The 19,964-nt window shown below is 46.7% G+C and overlaps 1 protein-coding gene across 9 annotated transcripts in view; it reads right to left on the bottom strand.

The window, feature by feature from the left end:
* Positions 1–19,964, bottom strand: part of Ppp2r5c (protein phosphatase 2 regulatory subunit B'gamma) — a 127,257-nt gene that overhangs the window by 16,242 nt on the left and 91,051 nt on the right. For all 9 annotated transcript variants that reach the window (XM_021645040.2, XM_021645041.2, XM_021645042.2 and 6 more), the window contains 6 exons: positions 19,038–19,130; positions 18,829–18,959; positions 13,665–13,724; positions 11,688–11,796; positions 9,583–9,636; positions 4,205–4,375 (listed from right to left, as the gene is read on the bottom strand). In XM_021645040.2, coding sequence (XP_021500715.1) covers positions 4,205–4,375; positions 9,583–9,636; positions 11,688–11,796; positions 13,665–13,724; positions 18,829–18,959; positions 19,038–19,130 — 618 coding nt within the window. The remainder of the gene's footprint in view (positions 1–4,204; positions 4,376–9,582; positions 9,637–11,687; positions 11,797–13,664; positions 13,725–18,828; positions 18,960–19,037; positions 19,131–19,964) is intronic.

Here is a 19,964-nt window from a genome sequence, read left to right as displayed (position 1 = left end):
AAATGGAGACAAACTACGCTGGCAGCAGGGTTGTGTCTGTAGGTGTAGAGGCTGTATCCCAGGCAGACCCTGGGTGAAGGATCCTGAGAACAAGGCCAGCAAGGGGGCAGCAAACCAGAGGGACAGGGATTTCGAAGGCTGCAGAGCCACATCTCGGGGCCTGTGAGCTGGCCCTTGCTTTGGGTGAACTGGGGAGCCATGGGAACCCCTCCGTACTGGTTTCAAGTTCCCAATACAGAAAGCTGAAGAGCTAGGCTAAGCATTCACACCCCCACATCTAGTGTGCAGTGTGCCTCAGCCCTGACTGCTGTCTTTCAGTTAATGGACACACACATGTACAATCTGAACGACCATCAGAGTTCACAAGTCACCAGGGAACATGGTCAGTCCTGTCCCAGGCGCACACTCCTCTATACACACAGCCAGAGTGCTGTGTCAGCCTCCAGAAGCTCAGAGCAAGGTGGGCCCATGGTTCTGCCACTAGAAGCCTTGAGTGGGTGAGGCAGGAGGCAGCTGGGGAGGGTTCTGGAGCCAGGATCAGTCCTTCAGAGAAAGTGGAGAGGCGAGCTTTGAAAATGGGTAAGAGAAGGGCATATACAAAAATATAGAACATGTGTTTTGCTTTTAAAAGCGGGGCTAGTGAGATGGCTTGCGGTAAAGGTACTTGTGACCAAGCCTAATGACCTTAGATTGATGGCTGGAATCCACATGGTAGAACACACACCCTGCAGTATGCACTTGTGTGGATCCGCACTCATAAAATAAATGTAAATCACTCAGTTTTAGGATGCCTCACTACTGCTTATGCCGAGTCTCTTGCCTGAGCCTTCTACCTGCTGGGAATAAAGGTGCGCAGCATCACGGATGACAGAATTCTTGTTTAGGAATTCAAGAACTTCTATGTTTTCGAAACTATGCAATTCAGGCCAACCTAGAATTTATTTATTTTTAAATTTTCTATACATCAGTGCTATGCCTTTATATTTGTCTAAATGAGGGTGTCAGATCCCCTGGAACTAAAGCTACAGACAGTTGTGAGCTACCATGTGGGTGCTTGGAACTGAACCCAGGTCCTCTGGAAGAGCAGCCAGTGCTCTTAACCACTGAGCCATCTCTCTAGCCCCTCAACCTAGAATTTACAATCTCACTTCAGCCCTTCAAGTGTGGGATTTACAGGGGTGTGGCATCATGCCTGGCCAATGTCTTACCTGTACTTTTTTTTTTTTAAACAAAATTACACTTATTATGTATTATACATACATGAATGTCTGTGAGGACAATATGGAGGAGCTGGTTCTTTCACTATGTGGGTCCTAGGGATCAAACTTACTGCTCACTGTCAGATTGGTGGCAAGCACCTCTACCTGCTGAGCCACTCTGCTGGCCTTGTATCTTAATTTATTGTGTGTGCACACGTGTGAGCATGAGCTATGACATGCATGGAGGTGAGAGGTCAACTCTGATTCTGTCTGCTCCTCCCACTCTCCTGTGGGTTCTGCATACTGAACTCAGGTCAGCAAGCTGGGCCATCTTGGTGTCCCAACAGTTTGTTTTGTTTTCTTACTCTTTTCTCTTTTGAGACAGGGTCTTACTATGTTGTCCTGGCTGGCTTGGAGCTTGTTATGTAGCTGAGGCTGGCCTTGAATATTTATCTGTCCATAAATAATTTGGATATATTTCAAGCCTCATTAGAAAACAGAACATAAGGTACTTGAAGGCTTAAGTTATAAATTTTGTTTTAGTTTTTAACACAAGTGTTTTTTTTTTTTTTTTTTTTATGTGTGTGTGTGTATGTGTATGTGTATGTGTGTTTCCTTGAGGAACAGTAGACAGATTGGCCTGGAACTTGTGATCCTCCTGCCTCAGTTCTGGGCTTAGCTACTGCTCTCAGTTGTTTTAAACAAGCTCTGGCAGTTCTGTTAAAGAAAGCTTTCAGTTTACTTCTCTCTGGCATGCTTCCAATACTGTCACTCCCCTGGCTTAGCGCCGGCCCATGCACTCAGTACTTGTGCATGATCTTCCCAGTTCGTCAGTCCTGCCAATGTGCTGCCAGGCACTGGCTCTGAGCAACGTGGCATAGCATTCCATTTCAGATGTGCTGGGCCCTTGATAAGGACATGTGGCTTCACTCTGTCCTATCTGCTCACAGCAACATACGTATCCATATATACTTTAGACTTTTTTTTTTTTAAACCATGTAAGTTTATTTAGTTTGTGTGTGCATGTGGCAGGGGTCGGGGCATGTGTACACAGTTTGTGTCTGTGTGAGCAGTTACTGTAGCCTGCCTAGCACCTTGCAGCACCATGGAAACTGACAATCAAAGAAGCTTCCAGTTCAGTACCAGCTTGGTTTCTCCAAGTCCTGTGACAAAGTGTTTGGCGTCTTCAGCAAAATGGTCTAAGTATAATGGCTATAGCCTGTATTGTTCTGGGGGGGTGGTGGTGGTCATAGATCCTTTTCTGTAACTCCTGCTGTAAAGAGACACCACGACACAGCAATTAATACAAGAAAGCACTAACTGGGGGGGCTCCCGGTTCCAGAAAGTTATCCATGAGTCCATGATCATTACGGCAGGGAGCATGGCAGCAGGCATGGTGTTGGGGCACTAGTTGAGAGCTTACATGCTGAGACAACCAGAAGGTGGAGAGGGAAGACTGGGCCTGGCATGGGCTCTGCAACCTTGAAGCCTACCTTCATGACACACCTCCTCAGACACAACCTTCTAAACCTTCTCAAAATAGTTCCACCCACTGGGGATCAAGCATCCAAACACAGGAACCACGAAAGCCATTCTCATTCAAACAACACAGGGGCCTCTGGGAGCCCTCCTCACTAATAACTTGAAGGGAGGTATCTCATGCTTGGGACTAGAGATTTTGTTTGACAGTCAATGGTTTCTGGGAGAAGTATTAAGTCCCTCTGGAGAAATGGGAAAGCCTGATCTAGAGGTTGCTTCTCAGCAGACTCAAACCTGGCCTTGTCCCCAGCAGAGCTGTCAGGAGTTTTGTCTCAGTCTTGCTGGCGCCAATGACTTCCTTCATTGGAAAGGCTCTTTGTGGAAGGGCCTCAATGTTGAGACAGAAGTCTTTCGGGACTCTTGGTCGCTTCCTGCAGCACTGGGTGCTCAGTTTCATGCTGGTTAAGTAGTCACAGCTTCCAGGGGCACCAGCTTCCTGGAGCCCAAGACTGCTTTTTTTTACATCTTTACCAAGCTTTTGACTGCACATCAGCTGGACACAGCAGAAGGTATCCCTGGAAGGGGAGCACAGCTAAAGCAGCTTGGAGAACTCCAGAGTAGAAAGTGAGTGAGACACTAGCCTCCCAGACGAGATGGTAGTAATAAGAAAAACCAGAAATACTATTTCTTTCTTTTTTTTTTTTTTTCTTTTTTTTTGTTTTTTGTTTTTCAAGACAGGGTTTCTCTATGTTGCCTTGGCTGTTTTGGACTCACTTTGTAGACCAGGCTGACCTCAAACTCACAGAGATCCGTGGAGTGCTAGGATTACAGGCATGCGCCACCACTCCGGGCTCTTTTCTTTTTTGAGATAGGGTTTCTCTGTGTAGCCCTGGCTGTCCTTGAACTCAGAGAGAAGTGTCTGCCTCTGCCTTCCGAGTGCTGGGATTAAAGGCGTGTGCCACCACTGCCTGGCAGAAATACTAAGCTGTAAGATTTGTAAAGAGGCATAAACATACATGTCGGAAAGGAAAGACTTTATTTAGGAAGAGACTTTCAAGGTTAAAGGTTTTTATTGTTGAGTTACCCACTGATGTGGATAAGTCAATTATGGTAAGTAGGGCCCTGTAAGCAGCACATCACTCCTGGATGCAGACTGTTACACAGACAGTGTTGTCAACTTGCCGAGAACCATGTTTTCAGTGATGAAAGCTAGGGGCAGGATATAAAACTACCCAGAACTACAATTATAATTTTTTTTTGGGTCCAAGGTGTCTTTATAGATCAGGCTGGTCTCAATTTGTAGCAATCCTCCTGCCTTAACTTCCTAAGAACTGGGATTACAGGAATGAGTCAACCTGCTTGGCTAAAATTTTAGCATCTAATTTTGAAGTACATGTTAAGTAAAAAAAAAAAAAAAAAAAAAAAAAAATTCACCCTTAGATCCCAGCAGGAGCAGCGCGCAAGCAGCTTCACCCCGAGAATGTCATTTTGACGGAGCACCTGACCCGTCACCCAAATCCGCATACCTGGAAGTGAGGGCTGGAAACACATTTGGCTAACTGTCGAAAAAGAGGCTCCATGATCTTCACAAATTCTGATGGTTCAATTACATCTAAAATTTCTTCTAATTCATTTAAGAACATTACTTCTTTTGGACTGTGAGTCTTTGGCCAGTATTTGAGAAGTGCCATGACCACCTACAAAACAGCAACAGCAGAGAGTGATGCCCTCAGGAGATGCCAACACACTTTACAACAGCTGCTCAACCTTGAGCCCTTGGGCTTGAGAATCAGGTACCCTGCATGTCAGATATTCACGCTCTGATTTACAGCAGTAGCAGAATTACAATTATGACGTAGTAACAGCATAATTCTGTGGCGGGGTCACTACAACATGAGGAACTGCGTTAAAGGGTCACGGCCTTAGGAAGGTTGAGGACCACTGTCTTAGAGGAAGACGCCTGTGCTGCCATTAGACTTCCCTACTGCAGGGTGACACGGGAGACGATGCTGAGAATGAGCACTGCCATGCCTTTTCTCTCACTGACAGTCTAGTTTTACATATGTAAAGTGATCCATCCCCTCAGAAGACTGCTGGAGACCATGCAGACTGTGTTCTAGTGTGGAAGTTCTGATACTATTAGCAACATTCCTGTTACACACGATCCACTTCTCAAGTTAACTGACTACTGTGTACACACACACACACACACACACACACACACACACACACACACAGCATTTCCAACTTTGTTAAACTGTCACAAGGGTGTTGTCCGTGAAGTAAATGTGAGCTCATACCCACTAGAGGTGATGGAGCTGAGCTGGGTTCATAATGCTCTGTGTGGTTACCCAGAGCTTGAGAATGAGTGCTGGAAGAGCTGCTCAGGTAGAAGTACATGGCAGCCACGACCTTGACTGGGAGCCATGCTACTTGGCCTGAGGCTCAGGGAGTCACATTATGAGACCACAGTACTTTCCTAGTCTGTGGCTACTGAATGCTACTATCTTTGCCTAAGTCAGACTGCATGAGTGCATACTGGGCAGCTTAAAAAAAATGCTCCTTCTATACTTTTAAATGTCTTACTAAACTATACCAGCAGAAAATGCTGGACTCGATTCTACAAAGACTAACTTTAGCTTTAGAGTTTAGCTATCAAGTTTTAAAAAGCAAAATGAGCAGCAGCAGGGAGGTCTGCAGAAGGGCACGTGTGCACACAATTCTGCACACACACCTGCACAGACACCTGCATATACATCTGAACAGGTACAGCTTGTCCCTTTGAAGCAGCTGTGAGGCCTTGTCTGCGAGGCAAGATAGAAAGATGAAAAATTAAAGAGACCTGGGAAAGGAAACCGTCATTTGGGGATCTAGTTTGAGTTTCCTGTTGACCGAGGACTTGAGAAACCTCAATACAATTTACAAAACTAAGGCTGTCTACAAAGAACACTCCTCCTTTGCCTACAGACTTCGACCATGGATGCTTACAACAGACTATGACTACTTGGAGTTGGGAGGTTGATGGCCTGGATTTGAAGGTGTCAGCGCTCCTCTTTAACTCCCCAGTCTAAACGATACACTTCATAAAATCTACCCTACGATTTCATTTGTAGAGGAAATTCTTCTTTATCACACTTATTATTTCCTGTGTTTGTGTGTGTGGCTGTTGGAAGATAGCCTATAGGGACTGGCTCTTTCTTTTCACCATGTGGGCCCCAGGAATTGAATCCATGTTATCAGTCTTAACATGGAAAACCTTTATCCGCTGGGCTACCCTGATGACCCACAGAAATTCTTTAAAACAAAGAAATAAGCAAACAGTTCATACTATTTAAACATGATAAATATATAATATACAAATTTAAATATATATGAATATTATGTATACATTTACTTAGTTTTTTTGAGACAGGGTTTCTCTGTGTAACTCTTGCTGTCTTGAAATTCACTACATAGACCAGGATGGCCTCAAAAATCAAGAGCGGTGCCTGCCTCTGTCTGTCTCTGAGTGCTGGGATTAAAACATGCACCACCACTGCTCAGCTAAAAATTTACCATCTTTAAGCCTTGTTATAAATTATATTCTTTGAAAAATGTAATTAGATGGACAGAATCATATATATATCTCCACTGTATAGACACGTAAGAGTAACTCTCCTGAAGTTGCTGAAGTTGGAACCCTTGCCTTGGTTGTTGTGTTTGTTAGGTTATTGCTGTGAAGAGGCACCATGACCATGGCGACTCCTATAAAGGAGAACATTTAATTGGGGTCAATTACAGATGTTTCGTCCATTATTGTCATGGTGGGGAGCATGGCAGCAGTGAAGGCAGATTATGGTGCTGGAGAGGAGCTTGGAGTTCTACAATTTAATCCACAGGCGGCAGCAGAACACTACCCCACCAGGCCTTGCTTGAGCATGAGACCTCCAAGCCACCTCCACAGTGAAACACCTCCTCCAACAAGCCCACACTTCCTAAGAGTGCCACTCTCCATGGACCGAGCATTCAAACACATGAGTCTATAGGGGCCATTGAAGCCACCACAGTTGTGTACTGCCTTTTTATTAGGCCTGCGCCCCTGTCTCTCAATACCCACATTTAAATCTAAAGCACAAAGGACTGTTTAAACTTAAACTTACTGTCTTTGTATCACTCTGATTCAACCTGGAATGCTTTTTCACAGTGTTACTAAGCACCTGGTCTAACTGAACAGACCGTGCGTGCGTGCGTGCGTGCGTGCGTGCGTGCGTGTACACTCCTCAGGCTACAAATAGCAGTGCTGGGCTTTGTCTCCCTTTCTCCACCACCAATGACAGTCTTGACAATACCCAGAGCGAGCATCCTGGCTTCCATGTGAGGACCCACACTGCTGAGCAGTCCCTGGTATGCTGGCCCTCAGAGCACCCTGGTTTCTGTCACTCACTTGTCACTCCCAGCTCAGAAACGGCCTGCTTAGCAAGTCACTCTTTCCGTTATAACAAGGATAAAAAGACAAGGTGGCATATGAGAAATATTCACATACAATTATGCCGCTTTGATGTTTTGGGTACTTCAGAACATTTTTTTCCTACTACTTACCTATTGGAAAACTTCAAAATTCATTTCACAAGTTCTTCTAATTTTAGGATCTGATAAAAATCTGCAACTATCTTGTGGTGGGCATGCGCTTTAAGTCTTTGATTCTAGTCCTCAGGAGGGAAGCAGGCAGGCAGACCTCTGAGTTTGAGGCCTGTCTGGTCTACTACTGCGTTCTAGGCCAGCCATGGCTAGTAGGACTCTCACAAAGTCTTTAAAAGAACCTTTTTTCTTTCTTTCTTTCTTATTTTAGAGACAGGGTTTCTCTGTGTAGACCTGGCTGTCCTGAAACCCTCCTTGTAGACCAGGCTATCCTCAAATTTATAGAGATCTGCGTGCCTCTGCCTCTTGAGTGCTGGGATTAAAGATGTGTATTGCCACGCCTGGCATAAAAGAACATATTTCCAAAGTGCATTACATGCTTTTCCTCCTATTAGCTTGGCATTACCTACTAGGCAGTTCTTATTTACTTTGAGTCAGAACCCCTGCTGAAATGGGAGGAGTCACTGTGAGCCCACACTGTGACCTCCCAGCTGTCAGCGGGTTTCAAAGCCATGAAGGAGCTGCACAGCACCTCAATCTGGACTCATATGCTGGAAAAGTCATGATTTCTGAATCAGGTTCACAATGGCCTTTCCCCGGATCTCTGGAATGACTGTGAGCAGGTCACAGCTTTCTGGGCTGTGTGAGAGAGGGGCAGGCCTCTGCTTAAGGGCATACTGATGTTAGACAACAGCAGCTCTAGGCTCCAGGTTCATTGCTACTGCTTCCTCCCTGCATGGGGACAGAGGGAGCACATCAGTGGCCCCGCCCGAGTCCTGGGGAGCCTGCCTTGGTGTATCTAGGAGCAAAGTAGTGGCTGCCAAGACATGTGGGACAGTGCATTGGCTGAAGGAGACAGGCAGGTGAAAGCAGACACAGTTGTGTAAAATCTCCCATGAGCCTCTATTCCGGCAACAAAGTAAACAGCAAGTATATCTAATGTGTCCAGGACACTTAGGAGTACATGAAAAATATCAACTAAAGGGTCAGCAAATGCCCTTTATAGACTTCGGACTTTCAAGTGGAACATTGTGATAGGCAATTTCCACTGTCAGCTTGACTGGACTAAGAAACGCCTAAGGCATTAGTGAGACACACCCAAGGGTTCATCCTTTTGGGCTTTTCCAGAGAGGATAAACTGGAGGAAAGGCCTGCCCTGTGTTGGTGGCACCATCCAGGGGCTAAAGTCCTAGACAAAGTAATAATTGAGAAAGGAGGGGGCTGGAGAGATGGCTCAACGGTTAAGGGCACTGACTGCTCTTTCAGAGGACCCGGGTTCAAATTCCAGCAACCACATGGCAGCTCACAACTGTCTCTAACTCTAAAGATCTGACACTCTCACACAGACACACATGTAGGCAAAACACCAATGCACATAGAATAAAGGTAAATAAATTTAAAACAATAAAAATAAATCCTGAGAGAAAGGAGGAAGGCAGCTGGGTCCTGGCCTTTCCCTTTTCTGCTTCCAGATCTGTCTAGAAGAGGGTGTCTGATCCCCTGGAGCTGGAGTTCTAGGCAGTTGTGAGTGCAGGGGACCTCTGAAAGAGCAACAAGAGCTCTTAACGACTAAGCTGCCTCTCCAGGCCCACTTTCTTTTTTTCTGAAATTGAGTCTTGCTACAGGGCCCAGGTTCACCCCAAACTCTCGGTAATCTGTCTGCCTTAGCCTTCTTAACCACTGTGCCTGCTTGAACATAAATGGATGGACTGCATGGGCTATGAACTGTAGTTCAGGTTATCTTTAAAAAGTGAATTCAAATGCTCAGACACGGCTGGTGTCTGGCAGGACTAGTTTGCTGACCATGGCTACATTTACTGACTGATTTTTAGTGGAGGTCCCAGGAATTAATAAAGATAAAATACACCCCCAACCAAAAGACAATCGTCTGTTGCTGTTCAGCGATTGTAAACCAACGACACTAACCTAGAAAAAACTTCCAGAATAAAGGAAAACCTCTTGGTACAACAAGTGAGCTCTGCCCTTGCTGCAGCACCTGTGGCCAGGTCAGGACACGTGCTGTCAAACATGAGGGCTGAATGGGCCCAGGCTGGTGGCCACAGCTGTGAAGCGCTGCGCTCCAAGGACTGGCGAGCAGTTAGGAGACAAGGTCGAAAGCTTGTTACATAAAACCATCACTGTGGTGAAGACACTTGCAGCCAAAGTGCCACCCTTAAACCTCTAACCCAGGAGTGAGCTGACGTGAGCTGACCCTCCATCACCACCACCCATAAGGCAGCGTGGTAAACCGCATGGTGTAACAGTTGCTCAGGGAGAGACCACTTACTGGTTCAGTGAGGGTGCTGTCCTTCTCTAAAAACTGCACAACACAGTACGCCAGCTGAAAGGGAGGGAGAGAGAGCATCAGCATGTTACTTCACCATGGCAACGCCCTTCTAGACCAACCACCAAACACTATCCTGGGGAAACGGCCTCATGTGGAGATGCTGCTCCACATGCCACCTGTAACTGCGCTGAGGGACATTTCAGGGAAGCACCTTTAGAATAATGCCCAGTACATCATTCTCTTCCTATTAATTTGTGACATATTTCATAGCTACGCCCCATCCCAAGAACCACAAAAACAAGGAGACAACTTTCAGATGAACACCACCACCAAATAAACCAAGCGAGATAAAGGGTGTGTGTGTGTGTCATTTTAAAGATTAGAATGGAGAATATAGTAACTGAAAAAAATTTAATTCAGGATTCTACCAGAAATTTCTGAACTTTTTTATTTTTTTATTTTTTAAAAGACAGGGCTTCTCTCTTTATCTCTGGCTGTCCTGGACCTGCTTCGTTGACCAGGTTGGCCTCTGCCTCCCAAGTGCTGGGATTACAGGTGTGTGTCACTGCGCCTGGCCTGACCCATTCTTTCTTTCTTTGAGATAGTCTTTATTTTTAAGCCCAAAGTTGCTGCAAGCCTCCTGCCGCAGTCTCAGAGAGCTGAGACTCGGTGTCCACCATCTAATCTTTATTAACTACTTCTTTATTAATTGCTACTGTCCAAACAAATATGAAACAAGCCAACCTGACCAGCTACCAGGTGATACCAAACAAAAAATGAGCAAATTATTTCCCAGGAGGGCAGTGCCATTGAATCAATGAAGAATACACTTTTTGTAATATATCGCACGCCACCCACTTCCAAGGACCTCTGGAGAATGGAATCTTATTTACTTTTTATTTACTTTTAATTTTTAGGCAAGAGCTTGCTATATACAGCCCAGGCTAGCCTCAAACTCATGATTTTCCTGCCTCACCTTCCGAGTGCTATGATTATACTTGTGAGCTTTAAGCTTCGATAAGAATCTTTTGGTTCTCTTTTCTTGCAGCGTGGAGACGGAACCTAACACTCCACACATGACAGGCAAGCCCTCTCCTACTACATACAGTCCTTCCACGCAAACTTTTTGCGGGGGAGGGTGTGTGTGCATGTGTGTACTGGGGAGAGGCAACTACAGTTCTTAGAAGTGTTTTGTTATTTTGTTTCTGTGTGAGTTAAGTCTGTGCACCATGGGCATGCAGTATTTACAGCAGCCAGAAAAGGATCCACTGGAACAGGACTTTTAGACACTTGAGAGCCACTTGTGGGTGGGAAATGAACCTGGTCCTCTGGAAGCACAGCCAGTGCTCTTAAGTGCTGAGCCAAGCCTCCAGCCTCCTGTCCATGGGTTCTCGTGCATAATGGCACTCTATTCTGTGTCCAGCTCTGTGGCAGTCAAGAGTAAGGGATTACAGCTGCAACTGAGGTGGTCACCAGTTTGAGACTCAGCATAGCTCAAGTTCTGTCTATGGGAGAGCAGAACCGAGTTTCCAGCACAGCGACAGTGAGCCCTGCAGTCAGCCTCCACAAGTTGCTGCAGCATGCCACTGGCTGTGGCCATATGGTTCTGTCCCTCAGACACTGGATTTAGATTACACTCTAAGAAGCCTCCTTTCCAAGCTGGGCTCTCCTGAGATTCCAATGAATGTCTTTTTTGTATGCATAAATGTGTGTGGTAGTTGTGTACATGTGTTTGGTGTTTACCTCCATGCTTTCCACTGTGTATCACCAAGGCAACATTTCTCTGGCTGAACCAGGAGCTAGCTGCATTGGCTAGTCTAGCTAGCCAGCCTGCTCCTGAGATCCTGCCACTACCTTCTGAGGTGGGGAGCAGAGGCGGGCTGCCACTTCTATCTGCCATTTGCATGAGTTCTGAGGATTTTAACTCTGGTCTTCACACCTGATGGAAGTGTTTACACAACAGAGCTATCTCCTCTTCCAAGTTTCTTAAAAAGACTGTCTACCTGGACTCGGTTTTCGCTGCAGTACAGTGACATGGGAAAGGAGGCACTCCCACACATGACTGGTCACTGCAGAGGTGGGTGGCTGTGCTCAGCTGGCCTTACCTGGGGATGGTAGACACTCAGGGATTTCACTTTATGCAAGGGCAGCAACACCTTCAGCAGGAAAATCTTGTGCTCTTCCTTCAGTGGTAAGGCAAATCCATTTATTATACTGTGAAGGCAGAATTGAGTTTGACCATTTACACCTCCAGATTATAATCAGTTATCCTGCTTTTCTTTCAGCTTTTGTTTTAGCATGAAAAGCCAATGGGCAAAGTATTTACTTCAGAATAAAGGGGATATTGATAGGAACAACAACAAAAAGGTGTTCCAGGGACATAGTCTTTTTTTTTTTTTTTTCCTTTTTTGGGCCACAGGCCACAAGTCAGAGCACAGGGGGAAGCAGCTGGACCGCAGGAGCTCCAGATCCTTCCACCCAGCAACTTCCTTTAAGACACCTACATTCCTGGGGCTAATTCCAGTTGATTATCTTCGTGTGACCCCCACCACCCCATATGCAGACTGGGTGCTGTTTACTCTATAGGTGTATCAGGGAAGGACCGCCAAACTGAACATTAACTGGCTAACCTATGTGGTTTCATGAATGGGAATGTGAATGAATATTTTCCAAGCTGTGGAGCGTCAGAACAACGGGAACTTGCTCCTCTAGGAGTCATGCTCCTGCTGTACCCATCAAAGTGTATACACTTGCAGGGGGAATCCTGGGGATCTGTGCTGCAGGAAGGGTTAAAGACAGTGTGGCGAGATTTACACCTAGCACAGCGCAGAGCACAGCACCAGAAGGGAAAACGAGCTTTCCTCCCACTTCATAGAAGGAACTTGCCCAAGATCATGTGGCCGGGAAGGGACACTCTTAGCCGTGCTAAATTAAGCCGTGTTGTGAGGGAAAGACCAATCCTAGGTGCTGCACTTTTTCAAATCACATCTAAAGCAGCAACTTGTAAGGGACAGACCCACCAGACTACAGGTTCAGAGGCCAGAGGGAACCACCAGATTATGCACACAGACTGCACGTCTTCACTTCAGGAACACGCAGCTGCTAATGTACACTGATTCCCCTACAGGTGTTGGACAGAAGCACTGTCCAGGCTTAGCTCCAGGGAAATTTTTTGGAAAACAGTGGTCAGGGAATCTTAAATTATTTCTACAGGCTTTTTTGTTTGTTTGTTTGTTTTTAAATGATAGCAAGTAAAAACATTACTCAGTTTAAAATAACAAAAATTGAATTATACAATACAAAAGAAAAGTCAACAAACTGAAGCAATTTAAAATATTGGCATTTAGGCATGGAGAGATGGCTCAGTGTGGTTAAGAGTACTGGCTGTTCTTCCAGAGGACCAAGGTTCAATTCCTAGCACCTGCACGGTGGCTCACAACTATCTGTAACTCCAGTTTCATTGGATATGACACCTCTGGCCTCCATAGGTACCAGCCACAAACTTACCCATAATTAAAATTAAGAAACATAAAATCTTAGCATTTATTCCACAGCTCAAATATGTAATCTATTCTCGAATAAGCTTGTAATATCAACCTTCTTTTGTAATTACTCCCCCCCCCTTTGCTTTTTTTGTGACAGGGTTTCTCTGTGAAACAGCCCTGGCTGTCCTGGAACTCACTTTGTACATCAGCTCAGCCTCAAACTCACAGAGAGCCATCTGCCTCTGCCTCCTGAGTCTTGGAATTAAAGGTGTGCACTATCACCACCACCAGGACCTGTAATTACTTTTAGCACTACTTGAGGGGGAAAAAATTGAAGTTCCACAGTTTCCATAGTAATGGACTGAGGTGTGTAAGAAGGGCTCTGCCTATGGAGCCACACAATGGAAGCAAGTTGTTATCTGGTGCACTCTGATCTGCAAGTTCACCAACCTTCCTTCTCCTTACAAGAAACTATTTCCATTCTTTCAGGACCTGGCTTAAAATCGCTGTGCTTTGGGAGAGGTGAGAATCAATGAGCTAGATTATTCTGGTGTAAACTCCAGCTTTAGCCACTCACTGCTAGTTACAAGAACTTACCTTCCCAGTATCTCCAGTAATTCTGCTATGCCATTGTGATGCTCTGTCTCATAAATAAACCTGGAACATACAATGTGTCATCAGTGTCTGACCCTGCGCAAAAGCTTTAAAGACTACAGCATTAACAAGGAAACAAGGCTGTAGGAGGAGAGCTGGAGGAGTCTGCAGCACTGACACCTTCCAGGGACAGCTGCTCAGGTGTTTTCAGAGGCCACCAAGTCCTCAAAGCTCTGCGACTAGACACCTTGAGGGCAGATAGCCTGTGGACGGCTCAGACTCCCAATATTGTTTTCTGAGAAGTTTCAAGTAGCCAGAAAGCCAACACCTACGTTTCAAGCAGCAGCTTCAGCAAAACCAGTCTGCACTGTTGCCTTGTCATGTTTGTGTCTACCCAGCCTTCTATCCTAGCCACCCGCTAAGCCACCTTGTTTCTTGGCAGCGTTTCAACATAAGGTGATGTCTTACTCAAGTTTTAGAGCCTCCAAGAGCAAGCACACTCCTCACCATGGCTAGAACACCATGTTGCAGGTTCCTATGAACAGAGCCTGCTTCTTCAACAGCAGCTTCCCGCGTGCAGTCTCTGCCTGTTACGCCCTACACAGGCGTCTAGAGCTCCAGAAGCGAGCACCCCGCTCTCTTTGTCAGCTTGTCTCCCTCCAGACAGGGACAAGGACTTCCTGTGAATATGTTCCTGGTGCTAAGACCAAGCCTGGCATCTGCGTGCTGCTTAAACACGTCTGGTGAATCAACTGGAGACAAGAATAGGGAACAGGAGAATGTCCACCCCAGAGAAGGCCCATGCAAACCCAGCTGCTTGGCTGTTGGTGGGCTACAGCAGCGGGGCAGGAGGGCGAGGCCCTGGCTGTCAGAGAGCACCTTCCCTAGAAGATGCTTACTGAACTTCTGGCTCAAATGCCAATGTCCTGAGTCAAACCGGCTAGTGACCTTAAGATGCAGAAGAGGGACGTATCCAGACATGAAGGAGCCTGAAGAACAGGTGGAGGCATCTCCATATTCTCAGATGGCCAGGCCTCCCTGATGGCTCCTACTTGTACTAAGCCCTAAGGAGGTCTCTGACAGACTCATCAAGTTGGGGCAGCAGAGGGGGAAGAACAGTCTGTAAATCCAGGTGAGACAGCGTGGAGAGCCAGAGAGCATGTGGGCAGGCTCCCAAGCCATGGTAGCCAGACACAGAAACAGGCAGATGTATTTGTCATATGAAAGCATGGCTGTGAGGGGATTGCCAGAGAAATGGCTGTGGTTATCAGAATGTGTGTCCCACCTACTTCCTGCTGACCTCTTCCTACCCCACCCTAAAGCTGGCACGTCAGTCTGCACGTGGCAGTGTAGGAAGTGGTTTACTGTGTAAAGCTCAACCTGACAATCTCCTCTTCTTCACATATCTTAGCTCAAGCATTTTAAGGATGCTATAGCTCTGTGGCTGGTGCAGCACCCTTGTACACAGCACTCTCACAGGGGACCCCAGGCCTTCTCAACCTTCCTGGTATTGTAGGAGTATGGTAGTCATTGTAAGCCATGTGGCTTTCCACATTAATACATTAGTACATTTTATGAGCACTTCTTACTTCTAAGCACTTTCAACTGACCAGGTAAGAAAGAAAAAAGGGGACTAGCTCTGCCTCCCCAGGAGACACAGTCTGAGAAGCCAAGGAGACCATTCTGAGCAAGCTCCTCACTCTTCGGCGAAGGCCAGACACTGATCTGAATCTGGGCTGGAACTGCTGCTCAGAGCAGTCCTGATGACGTGGCCTGCACTTGAGCAAAGAGGTGATGCACTTCCTTCCCCGAGGAGCTGAGCTGCCCTGTGGCTCGCCTTGACAATAAGTGGCGAGAGTGGAAGTAAGTGGCACTAATTTTGGGCTAATCCCCAAGGAGACCGGCAGCTTCTCCTGATTCCCTCCTGGAGTCAGTTAGTGCTCACAGAAGAGGCAACTCATGCCTATGACTCTGGGAAGGCGGAAGCAGGAGAATTAGTGTCAGTTCAAGGTTAGTTCAGGCTACAAACAAACAAGAAAACAAAACAAAACCAACAAACCAAACCACAAGGCCTCAAGCATGAGCAGAGAGGCCGCATGGACGGAGATGTACAGCAGGGAGAGGCTACCCAGGATACTTCTGCCCTAGACTACAGCAGTTCTGCTGAGCCTAGGTCAAGGTCAGAGCTGAGAGGAGTAACAGGTGCTGATTTAAGCCACAGCACTGGGTGGGGCAGGAAGAGAAGGCCTGACTGCTCTCTGGCCTGGCTACCCTCCAGTTCACCACTTGCCAAAGCCAGCGCTAGAGTCACTGTTTGCTCACACCAAGAAACTGACTCAGTGAGAAGTTACAAGCTGAAATCTTAGTTCAGTAAGTCGAACCAAGTTGTTCAGAAGTACATTTTCTTATAAGCTACAGGTGCAGGTTGAGAACCTGCTATGCAGAATGCTCTGGACCAGCAGTTTACAATGTCAGAGATCATTCAGATCACATCTGCATATGCATGAGATATCTCTTGGGATATGACCCAAGCTGAAACAAAAAATTCAATTATTCTATTCAATTACTCTTTACACAGAGCTGAAAGGTACTGCTATACATCCACACCCCCCCCCCAACAGGGTTTCTCTGTGTAGCCTTAGCTGTCTTGGAACTCACTCTACAGAGCAGGCTGCCCTTGAACTCAGAGACTTGCCTGGCTCTGCCTCCCAAGTACTGGGATTAAAGGTATGCGCCTCCACCACCAAGCTACTATGCAATATTTTAATTTGACTAAAAAAATTTTTGTAAAAAAAAAAAAATGGAGACAGGTTCTCTTTATACTGTCTAAGCTGGTATGTAACCACTAGGCTCAAATGATCCTTCTGCTGTAACCTCCTGAGTAGCTGGGGACTGCAGGCATGAGTCCCTGGCTATTCCTGCATTTTAACTACGACCTGTCACACAAGTCAAGTGTGCAATTTTCCACTGTGGTGTCATGTTAATGCTTTACGCATTGAGATGTTTGAGCATGGACCTCCGGGTTGGGGACAGTGAACACACAGCACTGCATTTCCATGATCTGGGAAGGCCGCTTGCTCAGGAGCTTTCTGACCCGCCACATGAAATGATGACGGCAAAAAGATCCTGGCCCATCAGGAATTCTAAGCTATGTTTGCTTTTGAGTGTCTCCATCAAGATAATTATAGAAAAGATGACCTAAGGGAGGAAACACAAAAATACCACACTGCAGCACTTGCCCTTTAGTGCGACCAGAACTGAATCACGGGTGCGTGTCCTGAACAAGCAGCTGAGCGCCTCTGAGGTCAAGGTGAGCTCTGAGGTAGGTAGGAGGCACTTCCACAGTGCAGGTGTGTACGGGACGTGTAAGGTGAGCTCTGAGGTAGGAGGCACTTCCACAGCGCAGGTGTGTACGGGACGTGTAAGGTGAGCTCTGAGGTAGAAGGCACTTCCACAGCGCAGGTGTGTACGGGACATGTGGCTCTACTGTCTGCGCAAGAGCACTAGTCCCGAGGAAATAAAATCTACAGGCAAAGCCTGGGGTTAAGCTGGACCCATTCCGTGCAGAGAATGACATCAGCTGAGTGGTGATCTCGTGAGGAAGCACAGCACCAAGAAATGAGAATCAGGAGCTGACTATGCAGGTGCTGACATCATTCTCTATGGTCAGGGCTGGCTTCCATTACAGAAACAGTACGTACTACAGGGAACCTGGAAAGTGCTCAAAGCCCCATGACCAAGGGCCCAACATCACAACATGACATCAGGCAAAGGATACACCAGGCCTAGAAAGGCCAGGGGGCCTCTTGGGCTGCTCAGTCTCACTGTCTCAGCTCCCCTTTCTTGGCCATTTTCAGTCACTGTGGGGAAGCAAGGATCAGGCAGGCCAGTGTGCTGCCATGAATGGCTGAATACTCAGGTCCCATCCCCACAGCTAGACTGGGTGAAACTTAATTTATTTGATATTTGATGGATATCACATTTCCATCACTACTAAGATTTGTTACTTTTAGATTCCTCTGCAATCAGATGTCTGAAAGCAGAAAGCCAACCCAAGAGGCCAACAATTATAGAATAGTCTGCTTACTTTCCAGGTATTAGTAAGAAAGAGCTACACAACCAGTGAGTTATAGGCTAGCCAGGGCCACATAGTGAGACCATCCCGTAAAAGAGCTACAGCATTCCACCAGCACCCACTCTGTATCACTGTGGGTTGCACACAAAGCCGGTGCTACCAAGGTTGCCCTCAGGGAGCAGGAGCCACATCAGCTCATGTGGAATTCTTGGGGTAGGAGGTTTGAGGGCTCAAGGCAAGGCCAGGCAGCAGGACAGCCTGGGATGACACACGGCTGCACGGCCTGGAAGTGGGCAGAACCTGGAAGAACAGATGCAGCCTGGGAAAGCTGCATGTGTTAGCCAGACAGTGGCAGTGGCATGAACCATGTGAATGCACCCCTTGCTTGCTTGGACCTCTATGTAGGTGAAGCTGGCCTGAGCTGTGGCAAATCTTTCTGCCTTGGCCTCCCAAGCCCTGGGATCATAGGCATGTGTCTACGTGCTCACCTGCGACATTAGATCTCAAGTGTCATGAGGCTTGGTCAGAGAGGAGACAGGGTGGGGTGTGGAAGAGGGAAAGGAGGTGAGACATCAGGAGTCACAGCCATCAATGTACTTGGAGGCTTCTGATGTGTACTTTCTGAGCTGGGGGCTGATGGGACAGATCGTGGTCACTTTCTGGTCCTGAAGGCCCAGGAAAGCTGTTCTGCTCTGCCTGCTGCCAGGCTCTCTCTGTGCTTGGCTGGCCCTCACGCTGCTCATCTAACTCACAGATCTTCCCACGCAAAGGCTGATCACTTCCTGCCCTTCTCTTCCTTCCTGTCATTCCTGAGACCAACCAGGAATAATAAGGTAGCAGGCCAGTGAATGAGGCAGCATCAACTCATCCACAATTAGAACAACTGGACAATTCTATAGGAACCCAAGCAAGGGTAGAGTATGTGGTGAGCCATTGGTGAGGGAAGCAAGAGTGGACCGAAAGGAAGGGAGCAAGGAGGCACACTGGCACAGTGTGATGATGTGGTCGGGTCACTAGCATGCTGCTCAGTTTCCTGCCCCTATCCTTGATGTGACAGCATTGAGGGTGGGTGGCAACCATGCGGGGACTTACCTATAAAATATATTATTTATTTGTTTCCTGATGTAAGCGCGCAGGCCTAAGAACTTCCCATAGATTCTGTGAAGGGTAGTTTTGAGAAAATCTCTCTCCCGAGGATCCTCGCTGTCAAAGAGCTCTAGAAGCTGTGAGAGAAAAACAGCACTCAGTGCAGTGGCCATTCTGTACTGAGCCTGCTGAGGAACCCCTTGCTGGAAACTTACCTGTAATACAAACTTCTGATCAATATATTTCTTTGCTATATTGGGCTGGAAATCAGGAGACTCTAAAAATCTTAGGAAAAATTCATAAACAAGCTAGGAGGGAAAAAAACAATGAGTCAAATTACATGGTACTTCACTAGGTGGATTAAGAACACCTCTGATTATTTGCTTGAAAACACTAGACTTAAAACAAAAACCACACATGCATTCAAAATTAATGCTGAACTCTGCGGTTTAGCATAATTATAGCTGCAGGTGGAATTCTTTTATTTAGCGAAAACCACAGACTATTTTGTAAATGGCACATAGTGCTTTCCATGGTGCTTGCTGCTACACCTGGGACCGTGACCAGGCTTGGGAGTTGAGTCTGCAGTTTGTCACCTGTATGTATCATAGGATTGCCCGGAAGAGGGACACAAAAACACAGACACTGAACTGCAACCACTGAGGTTTCCTTTGTAAGTGAACGTAGCATAGTTGGTTGGACAGCAAGGATGGTCTGTTGTGAGCTATGTGGAAGCCAGATGCTGTGATTGTGGAACATTTGGTTCCTTCCCAGATTTCTCACTTCTTTTGTTCTCTTCCTCACCAAGGACATATGTAAATGTTCTTTTGCTTGTGCTGGCCTCATGACCAGTGGACTGCGAATCTTGCAGATATGTTGGGGAAAGTCGTCTGTTAGAGAGGAGCCTGGTATATACAGGGGCATAGGTTTCAAACCCAGGCTCTGAAAATGGGACCAGCCTAAACCTGTATTAGCTCTAAACCTGTATTGGCTAGTTTTGTGTGAACTTGGCACAAGTTGCAGTCATCGATTGGGCTGTAGGCAAGCCTGTAGGGCGTTTTCTTATGTTATTGATGTGGAAGAGCCACTGTGGGTGGTGCCATCCCTGGGCTTGTAGTCCTGGGTTCCATAAGGAAGCAGGC

Source organism: Meriones unguiculatus, chromosome 7, assembly GCF_030254825.1.
Source record: "Meriones unguiculatus strain TT.TT164.6M chromosome 7, Bangor_MerUng_6.1, whole genome shotgun sequence".
Classification (NCBI taxonomy): domain Eukaryota; kingdom Metazoa; phylum Chordata; class Mammalia; order Rodentia; family Muridae; genus Meriones; species Meriones unguiculatus.
This window is presented reverse-complemented; position numbering and strand designations above follow the sequence as displayed.